We start from the raw sequence: 18,979 nt of genomic DNA on the forward strand, positions 1-18,979 counted from the left end.
GTATAGAAGCAAAAAATATACTTACACTGTTACACACCTCGGGTCGTTAGCGACCCTATACTATTTCTACAAAAAAGGAATGAGAAAACAGTAATTCTTTATTATTTTGACTTGTTATATTGTTTATAATGAATGGATTGAGGAATACTAAAAAGGTTGATGTCTAACTTAAAAAAATTAATGAGGGGGAGGGTGGTGAATGATGTCCCGGGTCACTATGCGTTTTAGTGTTAATTTTGAGAATTTCTATAAGGTATAAGAAAAAAACATGTATTTTTAAAAACACAATTAACACATACAGACCTGTTTCTTTGTAACTGTTTGTGAAATTTACTAGCAATTTATGAGTGCATTTTTTACACCATTTTTTAGTGTAGATATTTGTGTTTAGTACACCATCAGATGTTGTTGATGCAAATGGTTTCATGGGTTTTATGGAATGACACTGTATTCAGGCAAAGATTACAGAGATGCGTTAATGAAACTGTCACATCTGGAAGAGAAGAACAGCATGACATCACACATTTGCATCATACACCTCTGCAATCATCTCATGTGTATAACAGTCAGCATCAATGTCTCATTTTTACCCCGCCGCATTCCCAAATCATTGATATGCGATAAACATAGCTGAGCTCATCTGCCTCCAGAGAGGCTCCACCACACAGAATTCCAATGTTTGATAAAACCGCAAATATCCTTCCCACACGTGTCACCCTGGAGCTAAATCTTTGGCGCCGTCTTAAATATGACAGGTATTCATACACCCCCTCCTATTTTTGTTCATGCACAACAAACAAGAATGTTGCTATTGTTAAATCTCTCACTAACTAATGTGAGGGTTTCCTTAAAAAACTGTCTGTGGGCAGAATTGTTTTGGATCACATGTACATTTTTAGGGTAGCAACTTGATGAGTTACTGTAGTTGTAAAGTCCTTTAAATTCACTCTTACACAACAGATTCAGCTACATAATCTGATTTGACAGTAAAATAGTTGAAAACCATGTACCTGTTACCGCACAATGGGGCACATAAATTGAAATTTATATTAATGAGTGCAAAAATATAAAAAAATCTTTTATAATATTGGTGTTGTTTAGCTTTGTGTTGTGTTTCTATGAACACCGAAAACCACTGCAATGCACAGCCTCTCATAGCTTGTTGCTAATTTATATATTCAGATAATATTATATACAGTGCAGATGATGAGACATGAGAGGAAAGTGTTTTATCTGAAGGGGAACCCTAAAGTTGATCTTAACACACACTGTAAATAATGTAAAAAGTGTTTATTATCAGTATACATTTTTAATATAACAAACATCGTGTTGTGATCATTGAAACACTCACATAACGTGTGATACATATGCATTCATGCTGCTTAGAATAATTTGCCACAAAGTCAGAGCTTATGTCTAAACTATTGTATATGTTGTGAGATATAAAATGCAGCAACAATGAACCAAATATGAAGAAAATATAACACAGAAAGCATATCTGTACTATGGCAAATTACTGAGTACATAATATGAAAGCAATGCAGGTGCATAACCAGTTCAAGGTCTGTAAAGATGCATTGCTTTAAGAAACGTATAAATGAAGAAATCAGCACCGAAACAGGGTATGAGTCACAATCTGTAGAGCCCTGAGATGTGAAAGGATTTGCGTTGTTGGAAAGTTTAAAGTTTCATTTATAAATCATGAAACTTTCAAGGACTGTATAACGCTTGGGAAAATCAGATCTGCTGAAGTAAAGGCTAACAAAGGTGAAGGATGAATCTGATGTGTGTGCGCTGCTATTCTGGAGTCTCAGAAAATGAATGTTTTTATGATGCGAGCTCTTCATGTGAGGCTCACCGTCTCAAAAAATGAGATCTTTTCAAAACAGTTTTCGGATTCCAGACCTGGACCTTTCCAGCAAGCGTTTTAAAGCAAATGCCACTCACCCTGTAAGCCAGTCTTTGAACTCATGTAATTTCCCTCTGCAAATAGCACATTCTGCTATGTGGTTAAGCATTGTATTTTCAGCTTACATTCTTGTGCATCGCTTACATTCTTTTGAATATTAAAGTTGTCCATTCAAGCAACTCAAACCCTCTGATAAAGACTCACCTTTTACTGACACATCATGCGCACACATGCACACAAACGCATTAGTTCATATCAAACTCTCTTCTGGTTCTGGTGTAGTTGGCGTCTGGTCCACAGACTCTTGTTCTGGCCAGCGACCATGGCGGTAGACGAAATAATAATCTATGCGTGGCTCACTGTGGTGCAAGGTGGATTTGATCATGAGAGGAAACTCTTCAGGGGCCAAATGCTTGAAATGGCCCTCAACCAGCACGCTTAGGCAATAGGACTCAGGATCCAATACCTCAAATTTGTCCGCACACTGATTGCACAGGTCCTGAGAGGTAGTGTTGGGACGCACTCCCAGGGTCTTGGTGTTGGAGCCAGCCTCCAGAAAGGACACATTAATGAAGTCCTGACAGGAAAGAAATTTGAGAAAAATTACTAATCACGTTGACTGACTAATGGTTTTCCTTTGCCATTTTGGTTGCCATAATACCTGTACAGAGGAGCGTGACGCTCTGGCTTTGTTTAGGGTGCGGCGACGCTCCCAACGATGAATGGAGTCCTGGATCTCCAAACTTAACTGTCTGGTCACAGCTTGTTTATCAAAATTTTTGATGTGCTCCAGAGCTCCATAAGTGGTGGTGAGATAATATGAACCTAGAAGAATATAGATATATAATGGTGATATAGCACTAACTTTGACATGCTAGCTGACATTCAGTGTTACTTTGTTTGTGACCAAAGCAAATGATAAAAAATTGTAAAATATGTTATTTATTGGTCTTCAGCTATGGCAATCTTCTCTCCCAGAGGTTGATTTTTATTGAAACTAACAAATTTGCTACATTTCAAATGCATTTTATTAGTAGATTTTATTGTTTTACTCTCATCTAGTAATCTTAAAATATGAAAATGAATCAAATTATTACATTGTAAAAGCGTTGACAATCTAAACAAAAGAGTGAACAAATATAAAAAATAAGACCATGTGTAAAGAAAGAAAGAAAATAAAGATAAATATCACCCGTGGACAAAATATTTGTTACATTTATTATTTCTAATCAAGCTGAGTGTCAAATTAGGAAAAAAGTGTGAAAATATTGTTTCATATTTTGTATTTATAACACATTAAATGCTATCTGTCACATTTTCCTCAGCAAGCAAATGAATCTGCCTCTCCAAAAAATGCTTAAAATGTCATTTCCACCACGGAATGCATTGAAACTCAAGAAAGGAAGATATTTAGAAGAATGTCAGTAACCAGACAGTTTCTGGTCCCATTGACTTCCATAGTATATATTTTTTCCTACTATGGAAGTCAATGGGACCAGAAACTGTCTGGTTACTGACATTCTTCTAAATATCTTCCTTTCTGTTCAGCAGAAGAAAGAAATTCATACAGGTTTGAAACAACATGAGGGTGAATATATGATGACAGAATGTTCATTTTAAAGTGGAGTATCCCTTTAAGATGTGGTTGAAAAGTTCTTGATTTTCAAAAAGAAGACGGGCATAATTCTTCTTTGAAGTATGCAATCAATCCATTATGCACATGATCACATCCACGGGTTTTTGTACGTTCACTGTGTGTATGTGTGTGTGTGTGTGTGTGTGTGTGTGTGTGTGTGTGTGTGTGTGTGTGTGTGTGTGTGTGTGTGTGTGTGTGTGTGTGTGTGTGTGTGTGTGTGTGTGTGTGTGTGTGTGTGTGTGTGTGTGTGTGTGTGTGTCCTCACCCTCTCCGAGCTGCAAAGCCGGATCCATTAGCTCCATCATATACTCTACATCCAGCAACAGAGCGCTGATGTTACAGCGAGCCAAGACGTACATCAGCACAGGCAGGAAGTCATCAGCCCCATGAGCCTTTCCTGTAACATACCAATCAGGAAATAATCAAAATACAGTCATTAATAAAATATTTAAAAAGTTTAAATCATTCATAACACATTAATAATACAACAAGCTCACTTTAAGAACAAGTTATTTCTAAATATGTCTTATTAGTGTAATTCAATCTCACAGTATGTGGCAATCCGTTGCTTTGAGAATGTGGATAATGCTGCCACATTGTTAAGGGCCAGATCAATGTGCTGGCTGGTCACTAACAGGGAACACTTTCTCATTCCTGAACGCATTCATTGCAACACTACACAGATTCCTGTTTGGTCATTTGCGCTCCCTGTATTTTATTTGTATATAGAACAAGAAATATATGCAGGAAAGAAATGCACCCTTGACTGCGTCTGGAGTGCCGCCAATACACTACGATCCAGAATATGCTGAGAGAGCTGTGCTGTACACTAAAAGCGTCACAAGACTGACATTATTCTGTATGAGCAATAGGGCCAAATCATTTTAACACTTCAGGCTTTTAATGCTTATATTGTGACATTTGACAATGAATATGTCAAAAAATAAATAAAATAAAAAAATACAGAAACGTATGTTGGATGTAAAAACTGGTTTGTGCTGTAACTGCATACCCATGAGCTGGCTGTCCATACTTATATAATCAACAATAAACTGACATCGGTTTCATTTAAATTGTGAAAAACATTAATTGGAGCTGTGAATATAAAAGATGAAGTCTGAAGTCTGTATTCTATACCTGTCGCTTTGAGTCTGCTTTTGCGCTAGCTTTATCACTGGTGCAGTGAAGTAGACTGTAAATAAAATAGCAGTCAATTTGTTGGCCAAGCTGGAAGGCTAATTCACCCTGGGTTCCCTCAGGATTTTTTTTAAATGCGTTTCAGAGTAGTGGTTGTCGGATTTGAGTAAAATAAGGTCTGTGGTTTACATTTGCTGAAGTTATTTTCTTGTCTTGGACACAGAACCTGATTTCACCAAGTGCAACATGTTCTTGGATCAACATCTTTGTTAGTCCTGGAAAAATATTCCAATCAACCAATCAGATTTAAGGAACAATTTTACAGTTTATGTCAAGTTTAGGCTTTCAACCAAGGTTAGGTGCTTCTACATCAGTGTTAATAATCACCTATCATTTCCCTCTTTTTTAGGGATAACTTATGGGTAGGGGTAGGGTTAGGTTGAGGGGTAGGGATATGGTTAGGATTACATTTTCGGAGATGAATTTGGTTCCAGGATCAACAAAATTATGTTTAACTAACTTGGCAAAATCAGGACGTCCATTTTAGACACAATCAAACTTTATCCCCCCACATCCTTAAGGTTGTTCTCCATATTTAGTAATTTGTCAGCAATGTTTTTCAATCACAATTGTTTTGAAATGCAAATAGGTCTCATCAAGCAATATTAACAACAGACATTATTTTGCTCAGAAATGAAAACCATTATTCTTAAAACATCAAAAATTCCCAAATACTGAATGGCTATATTATCAGTTTGCATTACCTGTTCACGTTGAAATTATTAAATGTTTTTATGATAATACAAAGGCTAGCACACAACAATGTAACTTGACTGCAGTACATTCAGCTTTCAAAGAATGATTCATTGTGAGTGCATCTGTTCCGATCTTCATTTCAAAACAGTGCTTTGCATTTAAATGAAGTAGCAATGCGATTTCAAAAACAAAATTGCACTGCAATGTGTTGAATTTTAATCTTGATCATTTAGAGGCGACGTCCTGATTTATTTGCAAGTAAATTGTCTCATTAGATGTAAATTGTATTACTTCAGTATTACATTCCCACAGGAAACCCAGTCCTTTTATTATGGATCTAAAAATAGCACCTGCAGTGTGAAACAGTAAGGTTCATTTAAGATAATAAAATCAACTAAATGAGAGTAATAGAAACCACAGAATCAAAAGTTCTATCTTTTCTAACTTAGTAGGGTTGAACCAATTGGAATTATCTGTAGTTCAATTAATTTGACTTGAATTAAGTTTAATTAGTAGATAAAAAATTAAAATGTAATGAAACAATGCGAAATGTCATTGTTGATTACACTGATAATTTTTCTGTGAAATTGTGCCTGAGCAAAAGATGTTGTTTTGGACTTCAGAAAAGGGTGGTTTGATGCCCATGAGACTAGAAAGTGTTGCTAAACCATTGCTTAAGATTGTGGTTTGGAAGTTGTAATAGAGGAAATGGATTTCATTTGTGACTGTTCTTTGAGATGGATATTTCTTTGAATAACACTTGAATAATAGCTCAGGATCTGCAAGCAAAGCTCATCTGGGCTAATCTCAGTGCTCATGAATACCTATTAAAGAAAGCACTGAAACAAGAATGGGGTGTATGAAAGGATAAAAAAGATCAGTGGTTCTCAACTGGTGTGTTGCAACCCAAAGATGAGTCGTGACTCTATTCTGATAGCAAGGAGAAAAATAGAAATGATCAAATGCAACTGCAAAATTGTGAGTTGTTAGGATACTAAAATAAATAGGCTCATCCATTTGTAAAATTGAGAATATGTGAACTTCAGCTGTCACTTGATAGAAGCAGCCAGTTTAGACAGATGCCAATATGGACGGACGGGTTGCATGACATGTTTGAAAGCCACGAACAGAACTATGCAAGGTAATTACGTAAAAGAAAATATAACCAAGACTACATCAATTATGGCTTCATTGGAAACAAGGTCATGGCTTGTGCCGACCACATTGTGTTTTGTGCTGTGAATTATTGGCTGCTGAAAACTATTAAAATTACATTTTTATTCAAATTTAAGATTTCAATTAAAAAAATCAATTAAAGTTTATTTAATGTATTAATAAGTGTATTAATATAACATTAAATTGACAATTTTGTAAATGCATTATTATAGCATTTCGTTAAGAGTTCATGATACTATTAATACATTTCAGTTGTTGAATATTGTTTGACATTATTTTTTACTTTCACTTTTATTTGGCCAGTGTAAAATCTGGATCATGAAGCACAACCAAATGAAAACCACTAAACCATAGGTTTAGGGGGGAAAAGAACATCTTAAGCATAGATAACTCAATCTGCAGTTCAGCTCAAATTTTGGTTCAAATTCACATAGTACTATAGCATGGCAAACTGTAACACTATCACTTCATGAAAGTGAAGCGCTTTGTTTACAGAACTTAAAAAAAGAGGGGGCGTTCTTTAAGAACAGGTCAGTGGTTTATCAAGTCTTACTTTCAGTTGTTCTGCATGTAGATGCAGAATAATACAAACATATAAGAGCTTCGAGAATTGATATTATGATCAATACTATGCATGTCCAGCACTCTCTTTTGCAGGTGGAGCACTTCCATATTTGGAGGCACTAATGGCAGCTTAGTTTGAGCTGAAGAGAAACATAGGTTGTGTGATTTCCGTCTGGTTTCTCTGTTCAGAGGTTGTGCTCTTTCCTCCATATTCTCTAGAACTGATGAGTAATCTGAGCTGTGTTTCCCCAAAAGGGCTTACAATGCATTTGGGAAATGCAGCCCTGACAGGTGATAATATAATATAATATAATATAATATAATATAATATAATATAATATAATATAATATAATATAATATAATATAATATAATATAATATAATATAATATAATATAATATAGAAAAAAATTTGAATAGAATATGAAATATGAAATAGAACTAAAAGGGATCTACTAAGGGATCTGAACTCTAGAGAATCGTTTATAGAGGATGTTAGAAGGCAGATATATTATTATTATTGACATGGTATATGTTTATAAACATGAATACCAGGCATCATACAAGTATAGGATCAACTATATCTCTAATTCACAACATTTCAAATCAAACTCACCTGGAGAGCCCACAGACATAGATTCGTAGATCATTTTGCAGGTCTTGAGGAGCAGGTCGATCTTCTTCTGAGGTGAATATTCTTGGTGTAGGTTACTGAGCTTTGTTTGAATTTTGTCCATGACGGCATTTTCAGGAACACTTGTAATGATCCCCAGGTCAGTGGTGGTGGTCCCCTGAACCACTTGCTGGTTCTCTTTTAATTTCTTCAGATTTCCTGCACGGGAGTGGATATCCTTTAGTCCATTATACACAGCCTCCCGCAAGGGTTTCAGGACACTTTTGCATAATGCCGCTTCAATAATGATCTCTGAAGAGGGGGAAAACAGATACACATAAGGAAAATTACATACCACCTCCAAGATAAGCTTTATTCATTTATATATTCTTTATACATTATTTATATGTGTCTGACTTTTAATCATAGAAATCTATGAGGATATGGCTTCAAATATGATATGCCTATTTCACTGTGAAAGTCTTCATAAGACATTAATACATTTTTAATACTCTGGTGCTACAGAGAAGGAAAAGCAGCAAACATATCTTGAGTCTCAGTGCAAGAGCGTTCATTTTCCTCATGGGAAAATATGAAACTTTTTTAATAATGCACCCACAATCACTAGTTAGAAACTTGATGATTTAATGCTGCTTTAAAAATGCAAGAAGATTCCTGGGCTTTCTCTCTGAGCAGTGAATTGATAATAAAAGTTATTGTGGTTTACTGTGAACTTTTTTTAATTTTTATATGGACTGAGAAGCACAATAGAGAAAGCTCAGTTTTTATAGAAGGTCTATTAAGTTTAACGTAAGGTTGGTGGCACAATCTTCAGGTGCTTTGCTAAGATGATTCTAGGCTTAAAAAGTAATTACATAAACAATACAAAAAAAGACAGTAGATGAGTTCTGTTTGCACATTTTGGATTCTTGCTAATTTTAGGATGATAAAATGCTGGATTGCTGAATACAGCAAGATGTGAATAAAACTTCCAAAATGCGCATAAAAACATGCTCGCTTGAGTTTTTATTTGATATTTGTTAAAAATAATTTTTGCTTTTGAATAATTGTTCATCTCAGAAGTGTTCATAAATTAAATTTGCTTGGATGGAAACATACTGACATCAGAAGCTGCACATCTGAACATTTTCACAACTAATTGTTTAGATACTAAAAAGCAGAAGTTCTCAGTAAATATAAAGTAGTGGTCAATTACCCAGTTTCTCCTCAGAGTATGCGATTGCTTCCTGTAAATTTTGCAGCTCTGCACTCTGGATCAAGTAGCTTTTCAGTTGGGTTATCATCTGCCGGATCTCTTGGAGCATCTCTGTGCTGGAGGTGTGCTTCCGCATGGTGTCCAAAGTGAAAGCTCGATAATCCTTAACAAGGTTCCCAAAGTACGTGTTTCCATCCCGGGACATTTCGACAATGCGTTTCTGACACTTGCGGTCCGCATTCATGAAGCCTGTGAGGACATTGGAGAGGTTCGCCATGGACACCATTGATAGTCGTTGCTTGGCACGGTCTAGCATAATTGTTGATGTCCGCTTCATCACAGCACCTGTTGCCACAGTATCCGCCTCCTCCTCCGTGCTACTGGTTGAATAGGAGTCATGGTCTGCAGGAGCTCCACCTTCAGGAGAGTATAGAGAAACATCTGAGACTTTGGGATGACCGGCGTTGATGCAGAGCGAATGGCTGACAAGATTGGGGCTGCTGGAGTTCAAAGGAACAATGGAAGTGTGCTCTTGGGGAATTGGCGTAAGTGGGTTTCCAAAGCTTTGGGAAACTTGTCCCGTCAGATTCTGAGACTGTCTTTTCTTCCTGGGAGGTGCCACTGGAGCATTGGGCCGCTTCGGTTTAGGTGCTACCTCTCGAGTCACCATTGGAGCTCCATTAGTTACCTTAGACTCTTCTTCTGGCACCTCCTGAAGTTGCTGAGTGTCTGGGTCCATGGGCGTGTCCCTTTCTTCTATACTGTCATCTAGGCAAATGAGAGATGCTACAGGGACTTGTGGAATATCGTCCTTTGCTTCTGTGGAGGTGCTGGTGTGAACTTCCTTTTGCGTTGGTTCCTCTGAAGCTTGCTTTTCAGATAACCTCCGTCGGATAGGAATTGGAGGAACTCGATGTGAAGCTGTATTAGAAAGTTGCTTTCCTTCTTTGCCCTGAGCTGGTTGTAAGACAGCTGGCTTGTCACACTCAGTGCTTGGGACAGGAGTTCCCTGTCTCTCTTGCTCTCTGTCTACACGCTCACAGTCACTTCCTTCCCCTTTTTGGACTGAAGGGGGAGGAGAACTAAGAACTGGCTTAAACTCCCCTTTTGAAGGCTTGACTAATGCATAGTTTATAGAGGACTCAGGTGCACTGGGGGGACGAGGGCGTAGGGGTGGCGGCCTTTTGAATTTGGGAGGAGCCTGGACTGGTGCGTTGAGACTCTGGGTCCTCAGAACAGGGATAGAGGAGGTGGGCATCAAGCTGTTGCTGCATTCCTCAATGAAAATTGGGTTGACATACCAAAGCCGGTCACTGCCAATGGAAAGCTGGATTTCACAGGAACTGCTTTGTCCCTGTCTATCCGAAGCACCACAGCTACCAGCAACGTTTTCCACTTCCTCATGACTATTCAGAGCTGAGTTCCAGAACTCTGTGTTAGTATGAGAAATATGAATGTTATCATTATTTTACTTTTACAAGACAATTTCCACATGCTAAGTATAATATGCTAGCATCAATTGCTATTTACACTTATTTCCCATGAACTGTCACCATTTCATAATTGAGATTCATATCGCTTTAGGGTGCGATGACAAAAGGTAAAAAATAAAGTACAAATGTGCACTACCAAATAGTTTTAATACCACTAACTACCATTAGCTTGTACAGTAAGCATTGTCATATACATTTTGTATCGTTGAGGACTACAAAGCTGCACTATTTTTTTCCTATGAATAGATCTTTCGAAAAATCACCTCATCAGTACCCTAATAAAAGCTGTTCTATATTTACATTGTGATGGGCGTCTTGTGAGGGAGGTGACAAGTTCATATGACCAGCCAAATATGACTTACTTTCTGTACCTCCCCTGTTATTGGACACTTTTCGTTCTTGGAATAATTAATCATAGCTGACTGCTAATAGACCATTGATTTTTTACAATAGCACCTGCAGTCCCACATAAAATATGTGCTCAGAAGTTCTGCAGATTTCTCCAGAATTCGAACACATCCCACACATACTCTGCCCCTTGCACATTCATTTCGAAATATTATCTGGGGCGACATGTATACATGCACACAATGAGACACTCAGTCAACTGCAGCATTTTCATAGTATTGCAACCACTCTCTGTTCTGCCCAGCCCTCTCGTCTAGGGCAACATGTGAGTCAGGGCTGCTACTGAATAAGAGCTCTGTTTAAAACATTTCAGTATATTTACCACAGATTTACTCTGAAATCAGCACAGAAAGTCTGCAGACAAAAAAAAAAATGCTGAGTGCAACTTTATATAAACTAAAATTAAAGAAGATAAACTATTGTTACGTCTTACCTGAACCTAGAGAAGAGATCACCTCCATGTCCTCATATTTAGCTACCTTTTGAATTACCTGAGGCAGCTTCAGAGGAAAAGGGAGGATGTCCCTGAGTAAAAAATATAAATGAAAAGTCTATTTTAGACATTTTTAAAGAATATTTTGCAAAAAGTTAAAGTAAAATGATATTTGTGATTTTGTTTGTTGCTTATCTTACCGGCTAACACAGTAGAAAGCAACGAGTTTAAATATGTTCTCAAACACCAGCACAGACCCTTCAAGGTACAACACTGCAGTGAATGAAAGAAAAAGACATGTTAATGTTAGGCACATATCTGGTCCCCGATGTTAGCTATAATACTTCGATTTAGTGGTGGCACTGGTTCTTTGTTTGTGTGACTTACTGCCTACGTAGAAACACTAAAATAGAACCTAACTCACTGTGTAATATCTGTAAGGGTGGGAAGTGGGATAATAATGAATGATGATGTGTAAATAAACATGTCCTGACCGAGTTTTTATTTCAGCCAAAAAAAGAGAAGATGAAAACAATAGACTTTTCAGCTTTGTAACCGCTGGACAAATAAGACTGCTTTGTAAAAATGTGAAAATGACCACACATATGCACTTAAGCACACATAATGACACAGACACAGACACACACAAACACACACACCAGGAAATGAAGCTATAAGAGGCCAGTGCAGGACATCCTGTAGTTACTACTGCAATGCAGGGCTGGGAACAGGAAACCTATGGCCCGCAACCCTTACCGTCAAACACCTTCGAAACCCTTAAGGACCTGTTTATATCTCTGTACGCACTCAAACATCTATGCGAATGTCTTCAGGTATGTATCCATGTTTGTTTGTTAGGGTTAGGGTCTGTATGCAAATGTGTTTGTGTGTGGGTTTATCTATGGCATAAAGGCATTCTGTGCTCAACACTAAATCAAAATAAAATAAAAACATTGGTTTTGTCCATATTTGACCCAAACATAGGTTGAAACAACCCAGCATTTTAGAGTGAAGTTGAAAGAACAGACATTTCTCAATGCTAAAGAACTCACAGGACTTTTCTTCCTTTATAGGCAGTTCCTTGACATGGGGCTCCCCCAGCTGGTCAGGAAGACGTACTGCCAGTACCATCGTTTGTTGACTTGAATCCCTCCTGACTAAAAAGATCTGCAAAATCAAACCAAATGACACAATCAGTTCGGCAGTACCAGAGCTTGTAAGGACCACACAACGCATTTTTGCATTTAAAAACCCAAGACGCAGTGCATGGGAATAGCAAAACAGTTCAGTTGGCTACGAAACATTAAAAAAACATAAATAGATAAAATATGTTGCCGAACAGCTGGACTGAACGCTATTGTTTCTAAAATGAAAAACTTTATATAAATTAAATAAAACTGTAAAAATGAAATACTTAATAATCGTCATAGCTAAAGTTGCTTTCACGCCATATTGCATGATTGTCTACTTGGAGGCTAGTATATTCTTTGTATACTTTGTGTTTTAAGTTTGAATTTGTTTGTACTTGATGCGCCATTTTAAAAACAAGGTGCTCTCTTGTAAGATACTGTAAAAGCAGCCAGGCGCAGCACAACTGTCAAACACTTAGCTATTTGAAAAAGGTATTTGACTTTTATTTTTACTTAAAATAAATAAAGTGCAGTAGAAAAAACCAATGCATTCTATGTGAATCATCTCCTGTGTTTTCCTCTCACCCCAGGAAACTCCTTGCTCAGTATATGCATGGCTCTGTCCTGCTTCATTCCCAGTTGAAGCCACACTGGACACGTCTTAATCAGTTTCTCCAGGATGCTGATACTAGGAGGAACAGGTTTATTGGACTTGCTCACTGGAGATGTGGGAACTGATGGTTTTGGGACTACTGGTGGAGGTGGTCTGGGTTGAGGTGGAGATGAGGGCCTAATGGCAGGAGGTGGAGGTGGTCTAGGCATGGCTGAGGAGCAGCTCTTAGGAAGAGCAGAGGGAAGTTGTGCTGGGAGGGGTGGCTTTGAGGCCTGGGGAGACATGGGTTTGTGGGGAGGAGGTAAGGATGGTTTGGAGTTAAGCTGAGGTGAGGAAGGTTGCACACATGCAACTGGGTGTGAAGTAGGGAGCGGAAGGGAGGCGGTGTCAGTGGAAGGGTTGTCAGATATATCAACCAATGGGAAGGCTGAAGAAGTCAAGGAAGAAGAAAGAGGACTAGGAGGAAGAGGAGTGGTTTGTGAATGGAAAGATGCCTGAATAGGTGAAGATATGGGTGGGGAAGAGGGTTTGGAGAGGCTTGGAGGTGCTGTGGAAGGGCCAGGAGAAAGCATAGTGCATACTGCAGGACACACAGAACTTTGAGAAGAATTCGATGAATGTTTTTAGATCACCCTGCAGAAACAAGAAAGATCATACAAAAATCTCAGTATAACAAAACTGCAACAAACTTGAGATCGAGATCACTGTATCATACAGTAGAAGGAAAAACAGAAGTATTTTTTATTTTTTGTCCCTTGAAAACATGACGTCAGTTCAGAATGTCATATGATCATAATTAATGTGCCAACATGGCTAAGTTGTGCAACAGAGAATGTGTCAGCATTTTCATGTGAGGATGAAATAAGCCTTGTGCATCATAGCAGCCGTTTTGTTCTCTGTTCTAGCTAAGCTGCTGCTGTCTCCCATTCTTCCTGTTTCTTGGCTACCAGGATGTTTCCCTCCTCCAGTTCCTGCAAAAATCTCTCCTTTGGCATTGCTGTACTGTAATATCATATATGACATATGCTTCGGGGGAACTTTACAGCTTGTATGTAACTCATTTTCCATTGCAGACAACAACCCATATCAATATTTATTGCTTGCAAACTGAACATGAGAACTCATGAATGAATTCACTAAATACTGCTGTATTTGTCAGGAAGTAGTTGATTTCTTTAGCCTTTGGTAACACTTTCTTTTACAGTGTCCTTGTTACACGTTACATGTAGTTACTGTAGTAAATTAGGGATAATTACATGCAACTAAACCTAAAGCAACCCCTATTGCTAACCCTAACCCTATAGTAACTACATTTAGATAATTATTGTTATTCAGTACTTAAATGTATAATTACACTGTAACACGGACACCTTGAAATAAAGTGTAACCTGATCCATTAAATAAAACAAGAACCCAATGTCAAGAGACATTGGGTTTAGAGACAATACCCAAGACATAGAGACAAGCAACATGTGTGTTTGTGCAATTCCTCAACATTTACCTGGCTGAAATGCACACACGTTGTTGGCAATCTATATTTTATATTAGTAACCTTTTAAAACACTTCAAATATGTAAAAGCATTACATATTTTAAGTGTATTTGAAAAAGATACAGATCTGGACCTGGGAGACATATCCACATCCACACCTTTCAAAATAAGCGTTTACATTTGGATCCATGATATTCACAATAGATGAAGTGTTTGGAAATTCACAAATATTGATTCATCTTTTAAATAAGTATGAAAAAAAAAGTGAAGACTTCCAGTTGTTCCGGCTTTCCAGTGGTTTTCATTCCTCCTTAAGTCTTTCCAAAAAGTGAGCATAATTTCAGGACTTAACAAATACCTTTTCTGCTCAGTGAGAGCAAATAGCAAAAAACGCTAAGACAGCTGTGGTGTATCTGGCAATACTTACTCTCAGGATGCACCGTGTTCTGAGTCCCAACAGCTGTTTTCATCATTCAGTCTTAAAACTCAACATTCTTCCTTTGGCGTCACAAATAATCCCTCACAGAATGACCAAATATGCAGTAAAAGCTATCCTCCATATTCTTGCTTAGCTCTTTCACTTTGTGTTTTCCTCTTTGGTGCGTCTTCCGAATAATGTATTCCTTTTGTGAATGAGGGTGGCCGAAATCATTAAAATGCAGAAAAAACAAAAAGAAGAAAAAGAAAAATTCACGTCCCCTTTTTTTTTTATTTTTTTTTTTACTTCCTGTCAGCAATGTAGTCAGGAAGGGGCTGTCCAGGGTGGTCAGCCAACCCCTTTCCACCCCCCTACAGTCTCACACACACAGTTGAGCTAAATAAACCTCAAACATTAACACACTACACTCTGCTTCCCGTCGTCTCCGTCTCGCTTTCATAGTGAACGCAGCATAAACAATGTCCGCAGATGTGTTTACCCCAAAAACAGAGCTGTGAGGAGTGAACTTCCCTCCCTCCTCCCCCATAGAGTCTGAAAGTGTCTGAAGTTAAACAACTCCAGATGCTCAGGAACCCCAAAAGAAGTTCATAAGGTCTGCAGTCCAACATATGGTTAGTTTTACCACTGGGAGCGAATGGCATCCCATCCAACCCACCCACCCCACCCTCCTCGACGCTCCTAATCGTTGGATCCATAATATTTGCAAAGAGCGTCCTCAAAGCAAATTGATGGAGAACATCTACACTGCACCACCTGTTCAAGAGCCATCAGGAGGGGGAACATATTTGTGATGCTGCCAAGTATAATGCACTTTTAAACGATTAGTTTTCTGTTTGCATTAGCAGGCAGTTGACTAATCTCAAAAGCTCTGAAAACTTTCAAGAGGGTGAAGCATTCGCAGGTTAATGCATCAAGATCATACTATGAAAATATAAGTTCTGACCAGCAAATTGTGTCCTATGAAAAAAAGTGAATTTTAAATTAACTGTTGAAGTCTGATGTTTTGCATGACAAATCAATTTGTATAGTCATCTAGGTTTGTTTGTAAGAGCATCACAAGGGTTTTGTAAACCCGTGAGCTTGACAGCAGATGCTTCCTGTTAGTGAGGTGTGACTTCCACAAGTGAGTGAACTCAAAGAAGAAAAGACATCTCGTCCCTGACCCAAACAACCTAAGTGTCAGGCATGTAGATGAGACTTCTCTATCTTACTCTCTATTGTGAAATATCTGTATCATTGTGGTAACTGACTGATTGTCACTTGATAATTATGTTCAGAGTTGTTTTTTAAGACTCATAATGAGTTGTGCAAACAAGCAAAAGTTGGGGTTTTTGGCTGCAAGTTAAAATGGCGACGCTGTTCTGGGTTCAGCTCAAGTGATGACTTCTGTGGAATCTTGGAAGGGGTGGGGCTGGGGGGTTGATGTGACTCACTCCTCACATCCAGGAGACTCAGTCACTGTTTCCACTCGGCTCTCACAGCTGCTGCCAGTTCAGCAGAAACACTGCATGAAACTTCCCAAATCACTGTAGCTTCACACAGCTACAGGAATTTCTAAATTCAGTAGTCCAGCAACATTTCTTTGCCCAATACAGTATACATACGAACACTGGAAATAGTATTAAGTCCTATATCCTTGAATTTGATTGGCCGAGCAGCATCTTGATGTAACAGTTCAACAGCACTGGCTTGGCTGTCAGTCTGTGCATTAATGGTGGTGATTTATCGGTTACTCTTTCTACGGGTTACATCATTACACCAATAGATGGCAACAAAATGGTTGTCTTAATGAGTGAGTCATTAAATAATTTATTTAATCAATTCGTTAAACAATTCGGATTAATTCAGAAATTATTTTTAAGTAGCCCACCACCAGATATTTTCGTACTTGGCCCTGTCCCAAATGGCACACTTGCGGCTTTAAGGCCCGATATACTGTTTACATATCGTTAGCCTCATAGCATAATTGCCTAAGTCATATTTCATTGTCTTTTGAAAACAAGAAAAAACACAAAATGACTTAGGCAATTATGCTATGAGGCTAACCTTGACTGGATATGCTCAATTTGCACTGCCGACTGTTTATTTACAGTACCAGTTGTTTACATATACATTTGCAATACCGTACTTTAACTGTAATATGCAGTTACTTTCCACTGCACTTTTACTCGGATAGCTTCTGTCCAAACTTTATTTGCACTACTTTAAATCCATTGTTATATTGCTCATTTTAGCCTAACTTATTACATACTGTATATCTATCTGTAAAATTCTGTTTATAGTAATAGCCATCTATATATTATGCTCACATTCTGTTTATAGTAACAGCCATCTATATTCATATTCACCTGTAAACTCTGTTTATAGTAATAGCCATCTGTATATTATATTCAGTACATATCTAGCTGTAAATTCTGTTCACAGTAATAGTTATCTGTATATTATATTCATAGGACAAATCTATCTGTAAAATTCTGTTTATAATAGTATTCAACTCTAGGGGAGAGTGGGGTGATTTGTGCCAGGGGGGAAGTAGTTCCACCCCTTGTTCTGGAAAACCATAGAATAATTTGGTCATGTGACCACATAATTTTGAAAAGCAATCAATTTTACTCATCCTCCAAAGAAGAGAGATACATGGCATGAGAGTTAAGCACATTTTAGTACAAAAAACTGTTTTTTCCCTTTCAAAGTACATTTTCTATGATTAAGGTTTTTTGATTGTAGTGTCTGGACAATTATAGACAAGTTTGAAAACATTTCACACATGTTTTAGTGCTTTAGTAGGCTACACAATGAGTCTATACAGTAAGCATGATGTTAGCTCTTAACTGCTGGATCATGCTAATTATTCAAACTTGTGGGTCTGGGGTGATTTGTGCCAAAGGGCATGGGGTAAGTTGTGCCAGATCCAGACCACCTAGAGACTTACATACTCACAGGGGATAATCTTGAGAAGTGAGGAGATGGGCATGCCTCATCAGTGTTTGACTTAGGCCTACCTGCTATTTGTTTAATTTAGCTAACACTGATTTCAGTTTTGAGTTTGCACTATGTTAATAAAGATAAGTTTTATTCAGTTTTTAAGTGGCCTAAGTCACAATAGGATGTTTAGAAATTAGCCTAGTAACTTTATTCTTATGTTACATAATTGACAGACAGTGTTCTGTCAACAGGCATCTATTGCCAAAGCCTTTTTTGCCTGAAATGATTCACAAATATCATATATTGTGTTGCTATGGTGCTCTAAATGGTTGCTAGGGCGTAGCTTGATAGCTTCACAATGATCCTGAGAGACTGATTGGTCGTCTGAGTAAAATGAGCCCGCCCCCTTGTCTCTGTGACACTGTGATCCAGAGTTGTGTTCAATACAAAATCCCTATGCAATTGACCATAGTAGGAAAAATGCATGCTATGGTATTCCAGGGTGACAATATCTAAATAAACCTTAAATTAGTCATTTTGTATTGAATTTGTCTTGCTTTCATATAGCATACGGTTCATAACAGTAAAATGTTCTGTTTTACTTCAGAAAGCACTGGCACAATTTACCCCAACATATTTCCCCAAAAGGCACAACTTACCCCGCACCAGGGGCAAGTTGTGCCATGAGACCACTTTTTTCCCAAAAGCTATATTTCTGAAACTATTTATTTCAGATCCAAAGTAATTATTCTCAGGGATGCACAACATCCTGAAATACATGCACATCCTTAAGTTGAAGGCATTACTGTCATGGCCTCACTTTAAAGTCACTTTGAGTAAAAACTGGCACAACTCACCCCACTCTCCCCTATATTTATTCAGTACATATCCATGTCCTGCATTTATGGAACCACTGTAGGCCTATATCCTGCACTTGCTGCTATTGCACTTCTGGTTAGACCTAAACTGCATTTCGTTGCCTTGTACCTGTACTTGTGTAATGACAATAAAGTTGAATCTAATCTAATCTAATCTAATCTA

The 18,979-nt window shown here is 37.9% G+C and overlaps 1 protein-coding gene across 1 annotated transcript; it reads right to left on the reverse strand.

The window, feature by feature from the left end:
• Positions 1-1,275: 1,275 nt before the first annotated feature.
• On the reverse strand, positions 1,276-15,461 carry rin3 (Ras and Rab interactor 3). Its single transcript, XM_082143979.1, has 10 exons — positions 15,002-15,461; positions 13,056-13,716; positions 12,393-12,507; positions 11,541-11,613; positions 11,341-11,432; positions 9,007-10,437; positions 7,794-8,102; positions 3,811-3,942; positions 2,571-2,734; positions 1,276-2,486 (listed from the first exon to the last, which is right to left on the reverse strand). Exons 2-10 carry the CDS (start codon positions 13,653-13,655, stop codon positions 2,160-2,162), a joined length of 3,243 nt encoding a protein of 1,080 aa, XP_082000105.1. The 5' UTR covers positions 13,656-13,716; positions 15,002-15,461; the 3' UTR covers positions 1,276-2,159.
• Between the last annotated feature and the right edge of the window lie 3,518 nt (positions 15,462-18,979).

Source organism: Leuciscus leuciscus (genome assembly GCF_965113295.1).
Source record: "Leuciscus leuciscus genome assembly, chromosome: 17".
NCBI lineage: Eukaryota > Metazoa > Chordata > Actinopteri > Cypriniformes > Leuciscidae > Leuciscus > Leuciscus leuciscus.